This window comes from Mus pahari, chromosome 2 (assembly GCF_900095145.1).
Source record: "Mus pahari chromosome 2, PAHARI_EIJ_v1.1, whole genome shotgun sequence".
Classification (NCBI taxonomy): domain Eukaryota; kingdom Metazoa; phylum Chordata; class Mammalia; order Rodentia; family Muridae; genus Mus; species Mus pahari.
Window position 1 is genome coordinate 142,753,823 of NC_034591.1, and position 17,023 is coordinate 142,770,845.

Consider the following 17,023-nt stretch of genomic DNA (forward strand, 5'->3'; position numbering starts at 1 on the left):
AGGCCAGCTGCTTCCTGGTTTGTCCAAAGCTATATCCCCTGCATAGCATAGAGCCTATGAAGACACAGCCCAAGGAGGAGGATGCTGGGAGACATCCTTCAGTCATGTTGTCTTGATTCTTACAGGGACTGGAAACAAATCACGGGGTTCAAGATAGAATAGTGCTACATGCTGTACCTGAGAGCATTGTCCTACTCCCCTGGGACAGACAACAAGGTACCTCCCTCCTGCCTTCAACTAGATCTATGCTTCGTGGTGACCCTACTCCCAGGCCATCATGTTTTATGAACAGTAGTGCTGAGGTTTGGGTCTGGAGAGTCCTTTCTAAAGGCCCAGTGTTGACGACTTGGTCTCCAGCCTGTGTTGCTGTTGTGGGGAGCAGCAGAACCTTTAGGTGTGGGGGATAATGGATTACTGGGGGCATGGCTGTAGGATAATATTGGGGCCCAAGCCTCTTCTGGTCTCTATGATTGTCTCCTAGCAACCATAGGCAAGCAGCCTGTTCTGCCTGTACCCTTCACCTTAGCATACTGTTCCACTGTGGGTCCAAAGACAATAGGATCAAGTGACCGTGAGTCAAGACCTCAGAAACCAGGATCCCAAATAACCTTTTCTCTTATTAAGTTGATTGTCTCAGGTATTTTGTCACAGTGTCAGTTATTTGTCGTAGCCAATATCTATATCAATCTCCAGGCGTTGATTTTTTTTTTTCTGTACACATATTCTCAGGAGACTCACTCCATCTTTCTCTGGCCTCTCTGGCCTTCCTTGGAGTCACTATAGTTCTGGTTTTCCAGTTCTTCTGACACATAATAACATGTAGATGTGCCTTTGTCACATTACAGCCATGTATGGCAGTTGGAATTGACTGGTTATTTTCTACTAAAATGGGAAAACATGTCTTCAAGGGCTTTCAGGGTTAGTGAGACCAATCAGCATTAAGTTCTCACCCTGGTCCCTTCCTTGCTCCCACCACTGGCTTCCAGAATGAACTGCTGAGCCACTAACTCTGGGCATCAAAAAGCACAAGTAGCCTGTATGTACAAACTCAATGCATTATTAACTGAAAGTAAATGTGCCTAGGGGAAGAATTCCCCTGGGAAGAGCTGCCTGCTCTGAATTCCAATGCCTAATGGTGTTTCAACACTCCTGCTTTTCACTGGATGGCTCTATCCAGGCACTCTAAATGACTGGGCCGCGCCCCAGGCTTACAGTAGGTTCTGTGAAACTGGAAGTGAGCAAGGAGCCTGGTGGCAGGTCAGCCCAGTCCACAGTGTCTGGGGAGGATGACAAAGGTAGACAAATACCTGGGGCTCTTTCTTGGTTAAAGGAAAGGCATAAGTCTGTGGATGCCAACCAGGCATCATGTGCAGGAGGCTGGAAGGTGGGTTTTATGGATGCTGCAAGCCCGTGTACTAATAAAGCAAAGCCACAAAGCAGGCCACTTCTGCTCAGGGCTCTGGTTCACTCCATAATGCTGACCCCAAACTCAAGGCCAAGGCAGCAGGCCTGGGACCTCAGCTATCCCTGACTGAAGCTCTGCCTATAGTGCCTCTCGTCCTTCTAGAGCTCACGAGCCAAGACCTCAGGACTGGTACCCAGGCAGTGTCATGGAAGTAGAATGTTGCATGTGTGTCATCTCTATCAAGACAGTGGGGATGCCTGGCGTCTCCTTTGTCTTTGAAGCTCCTCAAATGCTTTATATGATTTCACCTCATCCTTGGCCATCTCCTTTTCCAATGGTAAAGCTATAAAGCAATGGTTCTCAACTTGAGGGTTATGACCCCTTTGGGGGGGTCAAATGACCCTTTCACAGGGGTCACCTAAGAATGCCAGAAAACCATATATTTGCATTAGAATTCATAAACAGTAGCAGAATTACAGTTATGAAGTAGCAACAAAAATATTTTTTTATGGTTGTGGGGAGGTCACCGTAATATGAAGAACTGTATTAAAGGGTCACAGCGCTGTGGAAATTGAGAACTGCTGCTCTAGAGTCTCATGAGTAAGTGGTTGCTCTCTAGAAGCTACTTCACCAGCCAGCATCAGTGCAGGAATTTCTCTGGGTCCTTTGACTCATGTCTTGAGGAGGGGTGTCTATCAACTAATGGCCACCATCAGGAAAGGGGACCGCAGAGGTATGAGTCTGGGACCAGCACGCAGGAAGGATTCTCTGCCCTGTTTGCTCTGGCTGTCCTGGGGCTGAGGTGCTGGTAGATGTTTGACAAAGTTGCCTTAGCAGATGTTTTGAGAGGAATGGCTTTCTGCTGGCGTATAGAATCATTGTGGGTCTCTAAATGATGGGTTGGGGCATGGGCTTTATGGATCACGGGTGCGATCTGAGCCTGTTCCCTGTTTCCAAAGTCCCTCTGAGTGAGGTGCGAACTAAGTCTCGTGGTCAGTCTTCACTGTCAACCCGACAGGATTTAGAATCAGCCATGGGAACATGTCTCTATTTGTGTCTTTAAGGATATTTCCAGAAAGATTTAACGGAGGCAAGGAAGGCCACCCTCAGTGTCAGTAGCACCATCTCATGGGCTGGAGTCCTGGGCTGAATAGAGGCGAAGGGCAAGCAGAGTGCCAGTGCTCATACCCGCCCCTGTGTTTGAAATGTTGATGCGACGTGCCCAGCCACCTCATATCTGCCACCCAGTCTCCTGCCATGATGAACTGTTCACACCCCAGCCACTGTGTTCCCCTGCCATGAGGAACCACACATTAAAAATAAACGTATTCTTTTTAATACAGCAGAAAGCCTTCCCTAAGCTGCCTTTGCCCCAAGTGCTTTGCCTCAGAGGTAAGAAAAGTAACCAAGTAGGTGTGTCTCACACCAGTCCTGCCCAGGGACTGGGACTTGCGTACACTCTCAGGGAGGGAGTAAACTAGGGGACTCAGGTAAGCCAGCATGAAGGAAAGCCAAGTGACCTTATTTCTTGGGATTTGCAAGACTGAATCAAATATACCAGAGACTAAGAGGGTGAGGGAGTCCCATCAAGTTCCTGTGGGCTCCAATTGGGCCCCTTACATAGCTAACAATTATTTCTTGGAAAATCTTTGATTAGAGAATACATGATGCCTGAATCTGCTGAGTGTGAGCTGATGGCTTCCCCTGGGCCAGAGTCCTTGGCAGCTTATCTTCCAGGCTTATCTCAGAGGCCGCAGGATAAGAGGCCCAGAGTTTAGTAAAACAGTTGATAGTCCTACAGTTTTCCCTCTGTGTTTCTTGCTGGCATATGTGGATTAAATTATATAATTCTCTCTGGTGTTTTTTTTCTAAAGACAGCGAGAGTGTGAAGAATCAGCCCAGGGCATGTAGAAGGGCGTGTCGATATGGACCCAAGCCTGGTTCAGCTCTGCACAAACTCTGGGGTTTCTCTCTGGGTCCCAATATAGGTCAGCTATAAAGTGAGTGAAGAGGATTTTGTTTGTATCTTCCAAGGCTTTGGGTAAGGTGACAAGCTTCCTGACGGCGTTCTAGAAATGAAAGAGATGCTACCGTTGGGTTGCTTGTCTTTAATCAAGGACTCTCCATGCAGAGACTTTATGAGACAGAGAATTTATGCAGGCTCCTTCCAGTCTAGGATAGATAGCCTTTGGGCTGGCCTTTATCAGAGAAAAGTATTAAAATCCCTCTAGCAGGGTGCTCAAGAGCCCGGAGGCTGGGGTTCTGGAGAAGGCTATGGGAGCCTCTCATAGAGTCAGGCCATGCTGGGATATGTGGCCCCTGTCACCACCTCCTATAACCCATTCTATTCAGACAGTCCTACCTGAAGCAATTCTTCACTGGCATGCCTCTCCCCTCATAGCCAAGGCTCCCCCTCTGCATCTCCTGGGCGCCACCAATCCACAATGGACTCCATCTTTCAATGAGCCCCTTTGCTCCTCAACACTGGGAATGTCTCTCCTATGGGAGACTACAAAGGTGAGACTAACACTTTAGAGGCCAAAGAATAACCTAGAAACAAAGACCAAGCACTCTACCAAGTCTAACAAAGCACATCTTTCTATCTTGTGGAGATACTGTTTCCATACAACAGGGCAGGCCTGAAGCTTCTCTGTAGGTCTTCAGACTACACAGGGCTTCCAGGCCACATGAATAGCACCGTTGGTCACTTTCTATCCCCCCCTCCCAGCACCCTCAACTCCACAGCTCCAGGACCCTCTGGTCTCCTCAGGGCAGGACATAGGTATCTACAGAAAGGTGTGTTCAGGCTAGGAGACTCATCAGATGCTCCTTCCATGGAATGGACTTCCAGTGAACAAATATAAACACTAGTAGGAGCTATGCTCCATGATTTTCTGTCCTACTGTGGCCTCTTACTACCCACCCTCCCCCTCCACCCGCCCTTACCCTCTAGAGCATCAGGGGAAGAAACAGGTACCCATTGCTTCTTTCTCATGTGTGTTTATTGAGCGCCCACAGAGCCCGTGGTACTGTGCTCAGGATTCAGAGCCACAGTCTAGTCAGAACAAGACCAGAGCTAGTCCACAGAATGTTTCATAGCTGTGTAACATCTGTTATGGGATCAGGATGGGGAAAACTAATCACGAAACAAATTCCTATTCAAAAGCAACAGAACCTCCTCTGAGAGTAATATAGATTCTAGGCACACATACTCAATACACACACACACACACACACACACACACACACACAAGCACACACACAAGCACACACACCCTCAGAATGAACATCCAATTATACCCACTTAGTTGTATATGCATGCATATACAGATGTTTGTGGGTAAGTAAATTAATATATATGCTGTACACACACACACACACACACACACACACACACACACACACACTCACCACATGCATACACACTCACACACACCACCACACAGACAGAAAATCTGGCTTATGCTATCAAAGACACTATGTCTCCAGGTTCTAGCAGAAGTAACCTGTCCTAGATGTCTGCAGCATGCAAAACTTGGAAGATCCAGAGAGTCAGTTTAGGGGAACAATGGGGGCACATGGGTATACTTCCATCCTCAGAGCCCCAGCCCCAGCCCGGAAGGCAACAACAAAGCCTTTGTGAAGGGCTCCAGGGGAAGAGCAGAGGAGCAGGAGGCTCCCTGTGAGGGCAGGGCCCAGGAGAGCCCTGGACAAGTTCGCCAATCTTCAAGGCAGAGTGGAAAGCTCTGGTGGTCTAGTGTGGTCCTCCTAACAGTATTCCTTGGGGCATCATGGCAGACTGAAGTGTGTGCCTCTTCTTGCTCACTCTCCGCGGCTTCCCAAGTGTGCTAACGCATTTTGTAGTCATTAGATACAGATGTTTCACACAGCTGTCCCTTAAAATCCAAGTCTACTGTGAAATCGAGGTCTCGCTGTGAGGAAAGAGCAAAGGGTCACAGAATGAGTCTGGGTAGGAGATTGTAGCTCTTCCCAGGCACAGAACTTCTCATGGTGCCATGGGGATAGGTAGCCATGGGGAATTCCAGCTAAGGGGATTCCAAGACCAGTCCTCAGGAAACCACTCTGGTGGCCCATTATCCTCACAGAAAGGGCTTTGACAGCTAACTTAAGCCTTCTTGTCCTCACATGAAAGCAGTCCTGGGCTTTTATCCAGGCAGTAACTGAGGTCGGTGGATCTTCCTTGATATTACCCTCAACCACCCTGCAGACCTTCAGCATCTGTGCAGATTCAGGGGCATCTCAGAAAGGTCCCACCAGGCCAGCTGGAGAAATAAACCAGACACTTGCTTTTCCTGGCTCAGCTCACCCTAAATGAAGCAGAACCCATCTAGACAACATCCATTCTCAAAGGCTCTCCTGGGAGCTCCTAGGAGCCATCCTCAAGGTTGAGGTCAGAGTCTGGGAAGCCTCTAGCCACTGGCGTTTGGAAGAGTCAAAGTCGAGGTCACCCAATTGGGCCTGGTCACCTGCAAACACAGCTGCTGTCTGCCTCCCCTAGAAGTTTGTCCATTTGTACACAGGGACTAGGTGGGTGACTTCTGAGAACACCCCAAGAGTCAGCTGTCTCGCTTGGCCCTGGCTATGCGGGCATTCCCAGACTCACCACATTTTTGGCATTTGGCTTCATGGATATGGTCCCGTAGATTTCCTCCCCTCTCCGGACAGTGAGGTAGTCTTCAAGGTAGAAGACAGTCTGCTTCCAGTGGGTGTAGGGGGCATCAGGGGCTGGAGATGGAAGAGAGAGAGAGAGAGAGAGAGAGAGAGAGAGAGAGAGAGAGAGAGAGAGAGAGAGAGAGAGAGAGAGAGAGAGAGAGAGAGAGAGAGGTGTCAGAGATGAACAAGAGTCAGTTGAAGCCAGGGAGGGACCTACACAGGTCCTGAGCTTTCTATAGGCCTCTGATTTCTGCCCACATCCCCACACTCAAGGGGCCAGGTCCAAGACCCAGAACTCCTGGCTCAGCCCAATGCCCGACCTCCCACCCCAGCCCTAGCCCGACAGACAGAACTGGTGATCATCCTGTCTCCATCATTTTAGACTTACAACATCATTGGTGCCAACTCCACAGCTCAGCCAGTTTCCCAGCTTTACTGACACTCTCTTTCTTACCCCTCCCTCCTTCAGATAGCTTCCCTTGCCTGTGAGCCTGCCCTGTGCGGTACCCAGCACCTTGATCCAGTCCTGATGTAGGATTCCAGTCCTGCCTTCCCAACAGTACCAGAACGAAATGGGGATGGTGAAAATCTTACTCCTGCATAATTCAAGGCCATTATGATGTGTGCACCTCTGCGGTATTTATTACTGAATTCCATGTAGTCTCCAGCTAACTGGGAGCATCCTGTGTCCTGGGATGCAGCCCTTTTCTCGGGCAGTGACTGCCTCCAGAGCATTCTTCCTTTCCTACTCACAACATCCTCTTCCTTCAAGGCCAGCCTTCCTGGACCACTCTAACCTAAATCCAATGCTCCAAGGGCATCCAGAATTAACATCATCACAATGTCTGGTCAGCTTCAGAGTAAACGTCTCCCTCTCAATCATTTACATCCTCTGTAGGCTCCTAGAGAGTGGGGCCAGGCCAGCCTTGCTTGGCACTGCTTAGCTCTCACCACATTCAATCTAGAAGCAGGGAGTCTAGTGGCGAGTGGACAGTGTCAAGAGCTCAAAGCTCAGCATCCTATGATGCATGATGTGCCCAAAGATGCTCAACTGAAACCTGTGGGCTGCAGAAGCCTCACTCTATAGTGAACTCCTCTTGGCTTAGACCTTTGTCTTCCCCCAGTGGACTCTCCTTCTTGCTTAAAACCAAGAGGAACAGTAACAGGGAAGGACAGGGGTGCCCTTCAGGCACATCAGAGACTTGCACGGGAGATTTATATGTGCCTTACACATGGCATTGGGAATTACTAGGACCCAGAAGTGCAAGTGCAGGAAGAACTGGAGCTGCCTCACAGTCGTAGGAACTGAGTTACTGGCTCCTTCCCAGGTGTTGAGGACACCACTGAAAATAAATTCAACTGTCATGCGTCAAGTCAGACCGGGTGACCTCAGAGATCTTTCAAAAACCCCAAGATCTATTTTAATGACAGCAAAGAGGCCTCCCCCGCCCCCTTGTTGTTTGCAATGAGCTGGCTTGATCAAATGTCAGTGGTCAGAGAGAGGCTACAGCAGCCTCCAGTGTGTGCATCTGGGAATCAATGAAAACTCAAGGTCACAGGACAGAGCATCTGGGGGGGGGGGGGGAACGTGATACCACACACAGCTCGTGCCTTGCAGAGGCTTGGGCCTCAAGCCCACCTAGCACCCAGCCTTGCAGGCCTGTGCTGCTGATGGCAGACCACCTGCGCTCAGCGCGCCTGCTGCCAATTACCTCTAAATAAACTGTCAAAAGACAAGTTCTGGCTCTGAGTAGAGAACGCAGGGAGTGTGACTGACAGCATCCTCGCCCCCATCCCCACCTCCGCCCACTCAGGCAGGTGTCTCTCCTGTTCCTAAAGACCTTCAGTGAAGGGGAGTCCAACTGCCTCCTCTCTCATCCAATAAGAAACCTTCCGGCTTCCCTGGCTTAGATCTGCTGGCCAGCGAGGCCAGTCTGCCTCCAGTGAGTGGCCCCAAAGCATGCATGCCATCCCTGGGTGGAAGAAACGTTGTTTCAAAAGATTAAGAACCTCCCCAAACATGTCATTTTCATAGTGGAAACGGTGGCCACAGTTTGTCTCAGGGTTTCTCTTCTGAGTTTTCCACTGTGTTCCATAGAAACAGAAGAATTTAAACGCTTGCATCCTATCTCTATCATTTGTAGATTTATGGCCTGATATTTATCCCCTGTGGTCTTGTATGGGTAAAAGAGCCATGAAGAGTGACCATATATCCCTTTCTGCCTGTGAACATGGTTCCTGTCTGTTCATGCAGTACAGTCATTCCTAGAGCTCCTAGATCCACTTTGCATTTTTAAGTCAGTAATTCAGGGAAGGTGGGACACACAGGGGACAGATATGGCAAGACAGAATACCTGCCCCTATAGCTAAAATGGCTGTCTTCTTTTGCATTTTTCCAGGTAGATAGATATTGTGGGAAGAACAAAAGGACTTGGTCCTAGAGTCTTCCTTGCCACAGGTTACTCTGACCCTGAAACTCCTGTGCCGCCAGGAGTCAGCTGGTGTGCTGGAAGCCCCCTCAGCAGGAGGGATAAGCAAACCTCCTCCCTATGCTCCTGTGTTAGTACAGTAAAGACCGGGAGTGTGGGATGCGTAGAGCAGACAGACCATCCTGTCTCCATCATTTGTAGACGTATGGCATGATATTTGAGATAGTGAAGAGGGACCAGATATCCCTCTGTGCCTGCAGACGTGGTTCCTGTCTGTTCATGGAGCACAGTCATCCCTAAAGCTCCCCTTTGCTTGCCAAAGAATCCCTAATTGAAAGCTGAATCATAGGGACACCCCACTTACAACCTATTAGCTATAACAAAACCACATTAGGGACCCGCTAAGCCATGGCAGCTGGTGGTGTGATATCACAGGAACTGGCGCTCAAGTGTCCATCCATACACGGAGGGACGCCTGCAAAGACACACTGGTGTCTGACTCTGGTGCTCTAGAACATGCAGGTTCTATGGGGGATGCTGCAGTATGCGGGGAGGCACTCGTGTTGTACCGTGAGGGTGAGGCTATGCACAACTTCTCTAGCTCTCTTTATTGGTGATTAAGCTTTCCTCCCTCCCCAGCCCAAACCCATAACCCAGGATGGCACAGCTTTGAGTCATTATGAGGACGAGTTCCGCTTGGGAAGATTCTGGGTGTCAGCCCAGCCACTCTGCTTGTAGATTACTGAGGACTTCCACTCTGCCTTTTGGGGTGAACATGATGAATGCCATCTGCAGTACTGCAAATATGAGAACAGGCGTTCAAAGGCCTTTGGATGTCAGTTATATGCCAGGCGTAGCTCTGAATTTGTCCAACAATGTGCAAGGTGACCACAGCTTTGCATGCCCACCCCTATCCTTCCTGAAGATCCTAGACCCTTAGAAGACCTTAAGTATTGGACAGTGCAAGCAGAGCTTTGGGAGCTCTGGTCTTGGGTAAGGAGAGACAACAGGGAATCCTGAGAGCCAGCAAGAGTAGCCACTCCTAAGGGCTTCCTCCTGTATGTTCAGGAAGAGAGGCGTGCTTCCTGTTTCACTTCCTAGTGGCCAAGTGATTGGTATTTCTTTGTAGGATATAATAATTGTTCTAGCTGTGCATTTAGAGCTGCATTGTCTAGTGAACATTCTGGAAATTAAAGACTGTGTACTCAGAGGCTGCTTTGAGCTGGAAAATGACACAGTGCCACAGGGTGGTAAATCTGGGAGAAGCTGCCCAAGGACCCACAAAGTCTCCAGCTCAAGGTCATTTCTGGCGCTGATAATCCTACCGTGGAAAAACTAATGTTTGAAGTCAGCTTCTTTTAGGGCCACTGCTTCCACCCACCCCACAGCCTTCCTGGACTGCAGGGCAGCACCAAATCTCCTCCCACAGCCACATAGTAGGAGTTCAAGGGGACAGGGACAGCTGTGTTCCTGGCTGGCAGAGCCTGGAGCCATGGGTGCTTCTGCCTGTGTGAGATAGCTTCTGCCTGGTGCTGTAAAGCAGCCAGAACCATTAGCGGGCATCATTTTCGAGCTACACAGTATGTGATTTGCTGTTTTGAGTGGGTCCCCCCAGAGCTGGCTGCACTGAGTCTAACATGGAAAACTCAGTGGGGAATCATCAGGGAGGGGTGCTTGCCAGGGAGGGATGAACGAGTCCACAAACTCCCACAACCAATATCTTGGTTTCACACATGCATGATTGTGTTAAAAGTCTTTATACCACAGCCAGGACACAGGAACACATAATTTAGGATAATGTTCATCTGGAAGCTTTATCGGTTGGATGAGTAGAAGTGGGACATTTAGATTTTGAAAAAAAAAAGGAGAGATACTGATAGCATCGAAGCCACTAAGTTCTGAGGTGGGTTTGCAGGGAGTTCTTCTGTGAGTATGAATTAGTTTATTTACATTTATTAATTATAAATATAGCCATATATCATTTATTCATTATCCATTTTAGCTGATATTTATATTTTAATTAAGTTTGCTCAACAACTCGGGCACTTACATTCCAACAGAAATAATAATAAATTTATTTCTAGCTACTCTTTGCATTATAGTTAATAATTTAGTTCCATCCTAGTTAATAATTCATCTCCATCCTAGTTATTGAGTTAGGTGGGGGGTTCATGACTACTCATTATATTAATAAACAAATAAGCCAAAAGTGAGTCGTGCATGGGTGGTCCAATTGTGATGGACTATCTTGAAACAAACATTGGGATTGATCAACTTGTGTGCACCCGTGATCCTAAAAACCAAAAGAAATCCCTGTGCCAGGGGGAGACTGCAAAGTCTGAGTAAAGTCCACTGCCAAGTCCACAGGGTCTAGTAAAGAAGTCATTGACACACTAGAAACAAAACTGGTGCTAACCTCCCAAGAAGACCAAGAGACGAACTGACCACACTGTTTCCTCTAGCTCTCAAACAGCAGGATCGCCGTTTACAAGAGGTATGAAGACTTGGTGAGTCCAGAGGGCATGCCTTGCTGAAGAGACAGGCTTGGCCTACCAGAGGGGAATTGGGCTCAGCTCAACTCTCAACTGCCTTGTTCAAGATGGACTTGCAGGAGAGCAGAGCTTCTCAGACTCAAGTAGGAATCATGGCCACCTGGAGGTTTTGCCAAGGTACAGATAACTGGGCCGTGTGCAGAGTTTCTGAATTGATGATCTAGGGAGATGCCTTCCTAGATAGGAGTGATGCTGGGGCTATGGTCCACAGACTACACGTTGCAAGTCACTGTACAAGACACAGGAATCAGAGACTTGTAGGACTACAAGCATCCTTCCTCAGCCCAGCTTTATGCAGTTCTGCAAAAACAAGAGTGATTACGGCTTGATACGACCTCAAAGGCAGGGGTCGTGGGGGTGGATAGTCAGCAGACAGAGTAGACTGAGCTTGGGGCTAGACACTTCAAGCCCTCACCTTCTTTAAGGAACCAGAGGCAACAGTTTTGAGTCTGAGCTTTAACCAAATCTCCTGCTCATGGGGCCATGAGAATGTCACCCTGCCACCACGGAGCCGGGGAATCACCTGTAGACAGAGTCCAATAGACAGAGAAGCCTTACTAAGACCTAAAGTTTTTCCCAGAGTGCCCCCACTGGCTCATCACCCCCAGGGTATACTCTTGGATCTAACATCATCTGAAGATGGGAGAGATAAAGCTAAGTGCTATGGCTGTCTCACTACCAACCCTCCGTACCCACTCTCCCTGTCCATTACTATACTGAGTCTTTTTGTCCTTCAAGTTAAAGCAGAATCTCCAGGCTGTTCCTGCCCAAGGGGAAAAAGAACTCAGCTCACCTCCTGGTTCTTGAAGGGGGGTAGCCCTCAACAATGGCCGAGATCTCTAGTTTTTCCAAAGGCAAGAAGAGTACCAGTCCTGGTCCAGATGATAGAGCCCAGGAGACCCTAGTCTTGGTAGTCAAAGAAAACACTGTATCCAAAGCAAGACTTTCTGTACTTTGACAGGATGTTTTGTGTGTGTGTGTGTGTGTGTGTGTGTGTGTGTGTGTGTGTGTATGTGTGTGTGTGTGCACGTGCGTGCGTGTTTTGAGACAGGGTCTCACTACAAATCTATGGCAGGCCTGGAATGCACTATGTAGACAAGGCTAACCTCAAACTCATAGAGATCCACCTGCTTCTGCCTTCCAAGTTCTGGAATTAAAGGTGTGCACCACCACATCTGGCCAGATATTGGATACCCAGAGTCTTCTGCCTCCTGTCCACAGGTTAAAAAACAAAACAAAACAAAACTAAAAGAATCTCCATCCCCACGTATCCACATATCTAAGAAATAAATAATTGCATATGGTAGAACATTCTCTCTGACACTAGCACACCCACTCAGCCCCTGAGTACACACTCACAGTTTCTAGAAACTCACTTAGAGGGCACTCAACCTGTGGACCTTCGTCCTGGCAACTCAAGTAGACTACCACAGAAACAAAGGGGTAAGGAGTTCCCTTTGATAAAGGATCCTCTTATTGCTGGGTCACTTCCCAAATGATCATGCAGAAGCAATGGCCTGGCGATGAAATCCCCTGAGCCTAAGGCATGGGAGCAAGCTCAGGGTGGCCGTCTTGTGTGTGGAAGTGATGGGAAAGAGCTTGGTCATGCCCAGCAAGGAGAAGTCCAAGCACCCACTGGAGGGCTAGGGCCAAATCATGGAGCCCTCCCCTGCCATGCCCAAAGGCTGTGAGGCACCTCTCAAGGCAGACTAGGCAGAGGACATGGTTTGAATGTGCCTGCCAAAGCTCATGTGTTGGAAATGTGGGCTTCAGTGAGTGTATTGATGTTGAGAGTTGAAATCTTTGGGAGGAGGGTAATTGGTCTCAGTTTCTATCCTCATGAATAAGCAAACCTATTTATGGGTGAATGGATCTGTGGGTTATCATGAGTCTTAGTTGCTGTGAAGAGACACCACGAACAAGGAAGCACAGAGTGAAAGTTCTAGAAATCCAGTCGCGAGCTCACCTGTAGAAAAACCCATTTTCTTGTGGCACTTGGTAAATTCAATATTAAAATAGGTGACGAGGGCATGGACATAGTCGTTGCGCTGTATCTGCAGGCAGAAGGCAGACGTGAAGGACAGCTCTTCCGTCTTCACAGTGTAAATGTCCACTTCCTGCAGCCCAGAGGAGAAAGAAGCCGGAGGCTTAAAACTTCTGCCACACCGGGGCCCGGTAGCCTCAACCCCTAGAGAAACTTGATTAGCCACTACTTTGGGGTGACTTCCAGGCACACCCACCACCCTTCCAACTATCTCCTCTATCTTTTCCTAAGGTGGAGGACTCTAGAGGAGAATGGTGCAAATGAAACTGAATCCACATCCGAGCAGAAGTGAACCAGGAAGGAACGCATGCTGGGGGAGGAAACCACGGAGGCTGAAGACTGAGACAAGAGTGATTTAGGAGACCATGTCACCAAAGCAAGTTGGAGTGGCTTCCAATCGAGCATTGCCACCTTCTTCCAGTCATTCACAAAGTGTGGAGCCCCCATGGTCAGCATCTTTATTACCTGGAGGGGGCAAGAATCAAAACAGCAGGGCCCCCAGGTCTCCCAGGAATCAGAAGACTCAGCCACCAGCCACCACCACTGTGTGTGTGTGTGTGTGTGTGTGTGTGTGTGTGTGTGTTCAAGTTCTTCAAGTCAAGAACACTAAGTGTTGCCTCAGGAGCGAAGTCTAAACGGGCTGAAGAAAGTTCCACTGACCATTTATAATAAGTCTGAATGGGTTTAAAAAATAAATAAGAAGGGAAAACACGAGGTGAGAAGTCTCAGTTTGGACCGGGGAAAGCAGAACACAAAGAACTAATAATTCTCACACGTTCAGCTGGAAAGTGACTGAAAATCGATGTCGCGCAGAAAGCAAGCATAGTGGTTGTTCCCGTGTGCTGTTCCTCTGTGTTGGAAGGATGCTGATAGACCTGCTGATCATTGGCTGTCCTGAGACAGGAAATCCTACCGGGGGCTTAAGAAGCATAGAGACAGAGGCTGGTGAGACTCAAAGAAGAGCTTCCCTCATGGTGGGGTGTGTAGCAAGAAGCACTCTCTGGGGGACTCTGGAGAAGACACCCAGACACCTGTGTGCCTGGTGACTCCAGACAGTATTCCAGAGGCCCAGCAACAAGATCCATGAAGAGACAAAGCAACATTGGGTAAAGGGTCTCTCTACCCTTGGGGAAGGGGACGTGCTCTCTCAGATTGACTGGAAAGCGGGCAGATGCCGGATTAGAAAGTGAAGCTCTCCAGTAGTTGGCAGCAAGAAGCTGGGATGCAGGGTCAGGTGGAGCCTCCCATGAGGTAGAAACTGCATAGATGGAAAATAGGAAGTAACAGAAGGGTGAATCTTGGGTCAGAGGGGCCACCGTAGATGGTGTAAAATTTCCTATTCATGATGAGCACTATCTTGACCTTACTGACGGCACAGTGATGCTGACCCTCTGTGTATACTGTACGGCGCAGCCCACATGCAAGCATTTTTAGAAGTGGTGGCAAGATCCCAGACCTGTTTTCTGAGTTCCACCCACAGGGCACATTGGGTGTCCACTCCAGCTGACATGGACCCTTTAACCTTCTCCAAGTGTAATGCACTCCCAGCTTCCTGTTTGTTTCTCTTGTGATATCCAGCCCCTCATCAGCCTAAGGTTTCCAACGTGTAATGTTGACCACATCAGACTCTTCACCCTCCTGCAGGGACTCGCAGTGCTGCAGGGTTCTGTCTGCATTCAAGTCTGATCCCCACCCCCTCCCCTTGGCAGAGACCCAGCCTAGGAGTGCAGGGGGGTTGAGGAGGTTGTTCAAGGGAAAGACACTTCTTCAGGGAAAGTGTCTGTCTCAGTGCTCTCCACCCCTCCAAGCCTCGTCCGCAAGTCCCCAGTAGCTCCAGAGCTCAAGACACTGCCTGGGGGGTGGGGACTGAGCAGTGATTGAGGGGATGTGCATACGCACTTGGTGCCTTTCTGCCTCCTTCTCTTCCAGGTCCTCTCAAGGTCCCTGCATCTTTCTTTTTTGATCCTTAGCTACCAGCCTGGATTGGCTTCTGGCTCTTATGCTGGGGCCTCGGCACCTCCATCCTCAACTCCTGCCACTCCTGGGGACAGAAGCTATACCTGATTGTCTTGTATGTCCTTGGTATATAATTGAGCACCAAAAGGCGTAGGCTCACCATCCTCCCAGAGCAGGTCTCCATGCCTAGAGCCTTTCCTTCCTTCCTGGCCTTTCTTTCACAATCACTCACTCACTCAAAGTGCCACTCCTGGTCTAGACCCTTCAGTGGCTCCCTCTGACTTACACACAGACTTGTAAATCTCCCCACCTATCACTTTTCTGTGTGTCACTGTGCACATAAACACATGTGCACACACATACACACCGGTATGCACACACACAGGTATACACATCCAGACACATAAACCCATATACATTCATTAGTTAGGGAGAACTTACATAAGCGTCTACCTCCACACCCTCTAGGTGATTCTAAAACCATTAATTTGGGAAGCTATGCAGCGATCAAACGTGTTACTGGTTTCACATGGGCTTTGCTATAAGTGACACTCTGGATGAAGCCACCCTACTGTGCAAAAATTGCATTTCACTATCAAGTCTGATACCTGTCTCTGGCCATCCAGGTAAGGTGTCTTTCTCTACCCCCAAGGGGCTTCCAGCAAAGTAGTCCCTTTGCTCTCTTTCCCATTCTTTGGGGAAAACAGTGCTTTCTACGTTATAATTATAGTTGCAGGATTAACTTCTCCTGGAAAAAAGAATTTCAAAAAAACAGGAGTCATAGATTCCCTATCTTTGGTTTGGTTTTTGTTTTGAAGACAGGGTCTCACATAGACCAAGCTGGTCTCCAACTCACTAAATAGATGAGGCTGGCCTTGAACCCTGATCTCTTGTCTCTACCTCCCAAGTGCTGGAATTACAGGTGTCTCCCATCACACCTGGCAGTGACTTTCTAATCAGTAATTTTACTTTAGGTTTACAGAACCTAAAACAGCCAGTGACCACAGTGAACAGCAGTCCACACATCAGAGAAGGCCACTAGTGATTTATGTCCTGAATTCCACTCACCTCAAATGCCCTGTGTTTCTTATATCAGCCTGCAAACCCAAGGCAAGATGATCCTGCTGGTATTTGGGATTTTTTTTTTCCTTGCCCTAACAACTTATTCTGGCACTATTAGCCTTTCCAGTAGTGAGCAACAAGCTTGGTTCATGGTTTTACACACACACACACACACACACACACACACACACACACACACACACACACCGTGTACATAAACCATCTAGCAGAAATCCCATCTCCAGACAGTCTTTCTGACCATCCATCAACCAAATGTCAGCTGTCACATCTTGTGTTAGTTGACAGTGTTCCATGGGTCCTGGAGACATTTGCATCTTAATGGGGGCCTCTGAGGGAACAAAAGGCTTCCAGGCAAAGGGCAATGAAGCTGTGTATTATAGAGACAATAGCAGAGGCAGATGGGTCCCATCTGTGGGAGTTAGATCAGACTAAGCTCCTCTTTGGGATACAAAGGCCCAGGGCTCAGGTGCATGTCCTGTTCCACAGCTCAGCCACAGTTGTCCCCACTGATGCCCCAGAGCCCTAGCGCTATTGCTGAAAGGGTTCTTTGTCTCGAGTTTGTACCCTTGAGACCTCAAGAAAATTCACTGCCTTGGCCTCAGGCAACCCCAGATAGCAGAGGGATCTTCAGGGAATAAGCTTCAGAAGAACTCTTGGCCTCTGTTACCCCACCTCTCAATAATGTCACAAATAGATGTCTCCAGGCAGAAGTCTGGTCAAAACAGAGTCTTAATTATAATAAAGTGTCACACTCAGCAGTGTTAATAGCTATGAAAACAGCAATTAAGTGTGTGAAGAAGGGCAAGTGTTTTCCCAGAAGGCTCAGTGAGATACTGCTGCAGAGAGAGAGAGAGAGAGAGAGAGAGAGAGAGAGAGAGAG

At 48.5% G+C, this 17,023-nt stretch overlaps 1 protein-coding gene across 1 annotated transcript in view; it reads right to left on the reverse strand.

The window, feature by feature from the left end:
• Positions 1 to 4,389: 4,389 nt before the first annotated feature.
• Positions 4,390 to 17,023, reverse strand: part of Prmt8 (protein arginine methyltransferase 8) — a 79,433-nt gene continuing 66,799 nt past the window's right edge. Inside the window, exons 8-10 of the mRNA XM_021190501.2 lie at positions 13,027 to 13,177; positions 6,030 to 6,151; positions 4,390 to 5,337 (exon numbers count right to left, since the gene is read on the reverse strand). Of these exons, the coding sequence (XP_021046160.1) occupies positions 5,254 to 5,337; positions 6,030 to 6,151; positions 13,027 to 13,177 (357 nt within the window). The 3' untranslated portion in view covers positions 4,390 to 5,253. The remainder of the gene's footprint in view (positions 5,338 to 6,029; positions 6,152 to 13,026; positions 13,178 to 17,023) is intronic.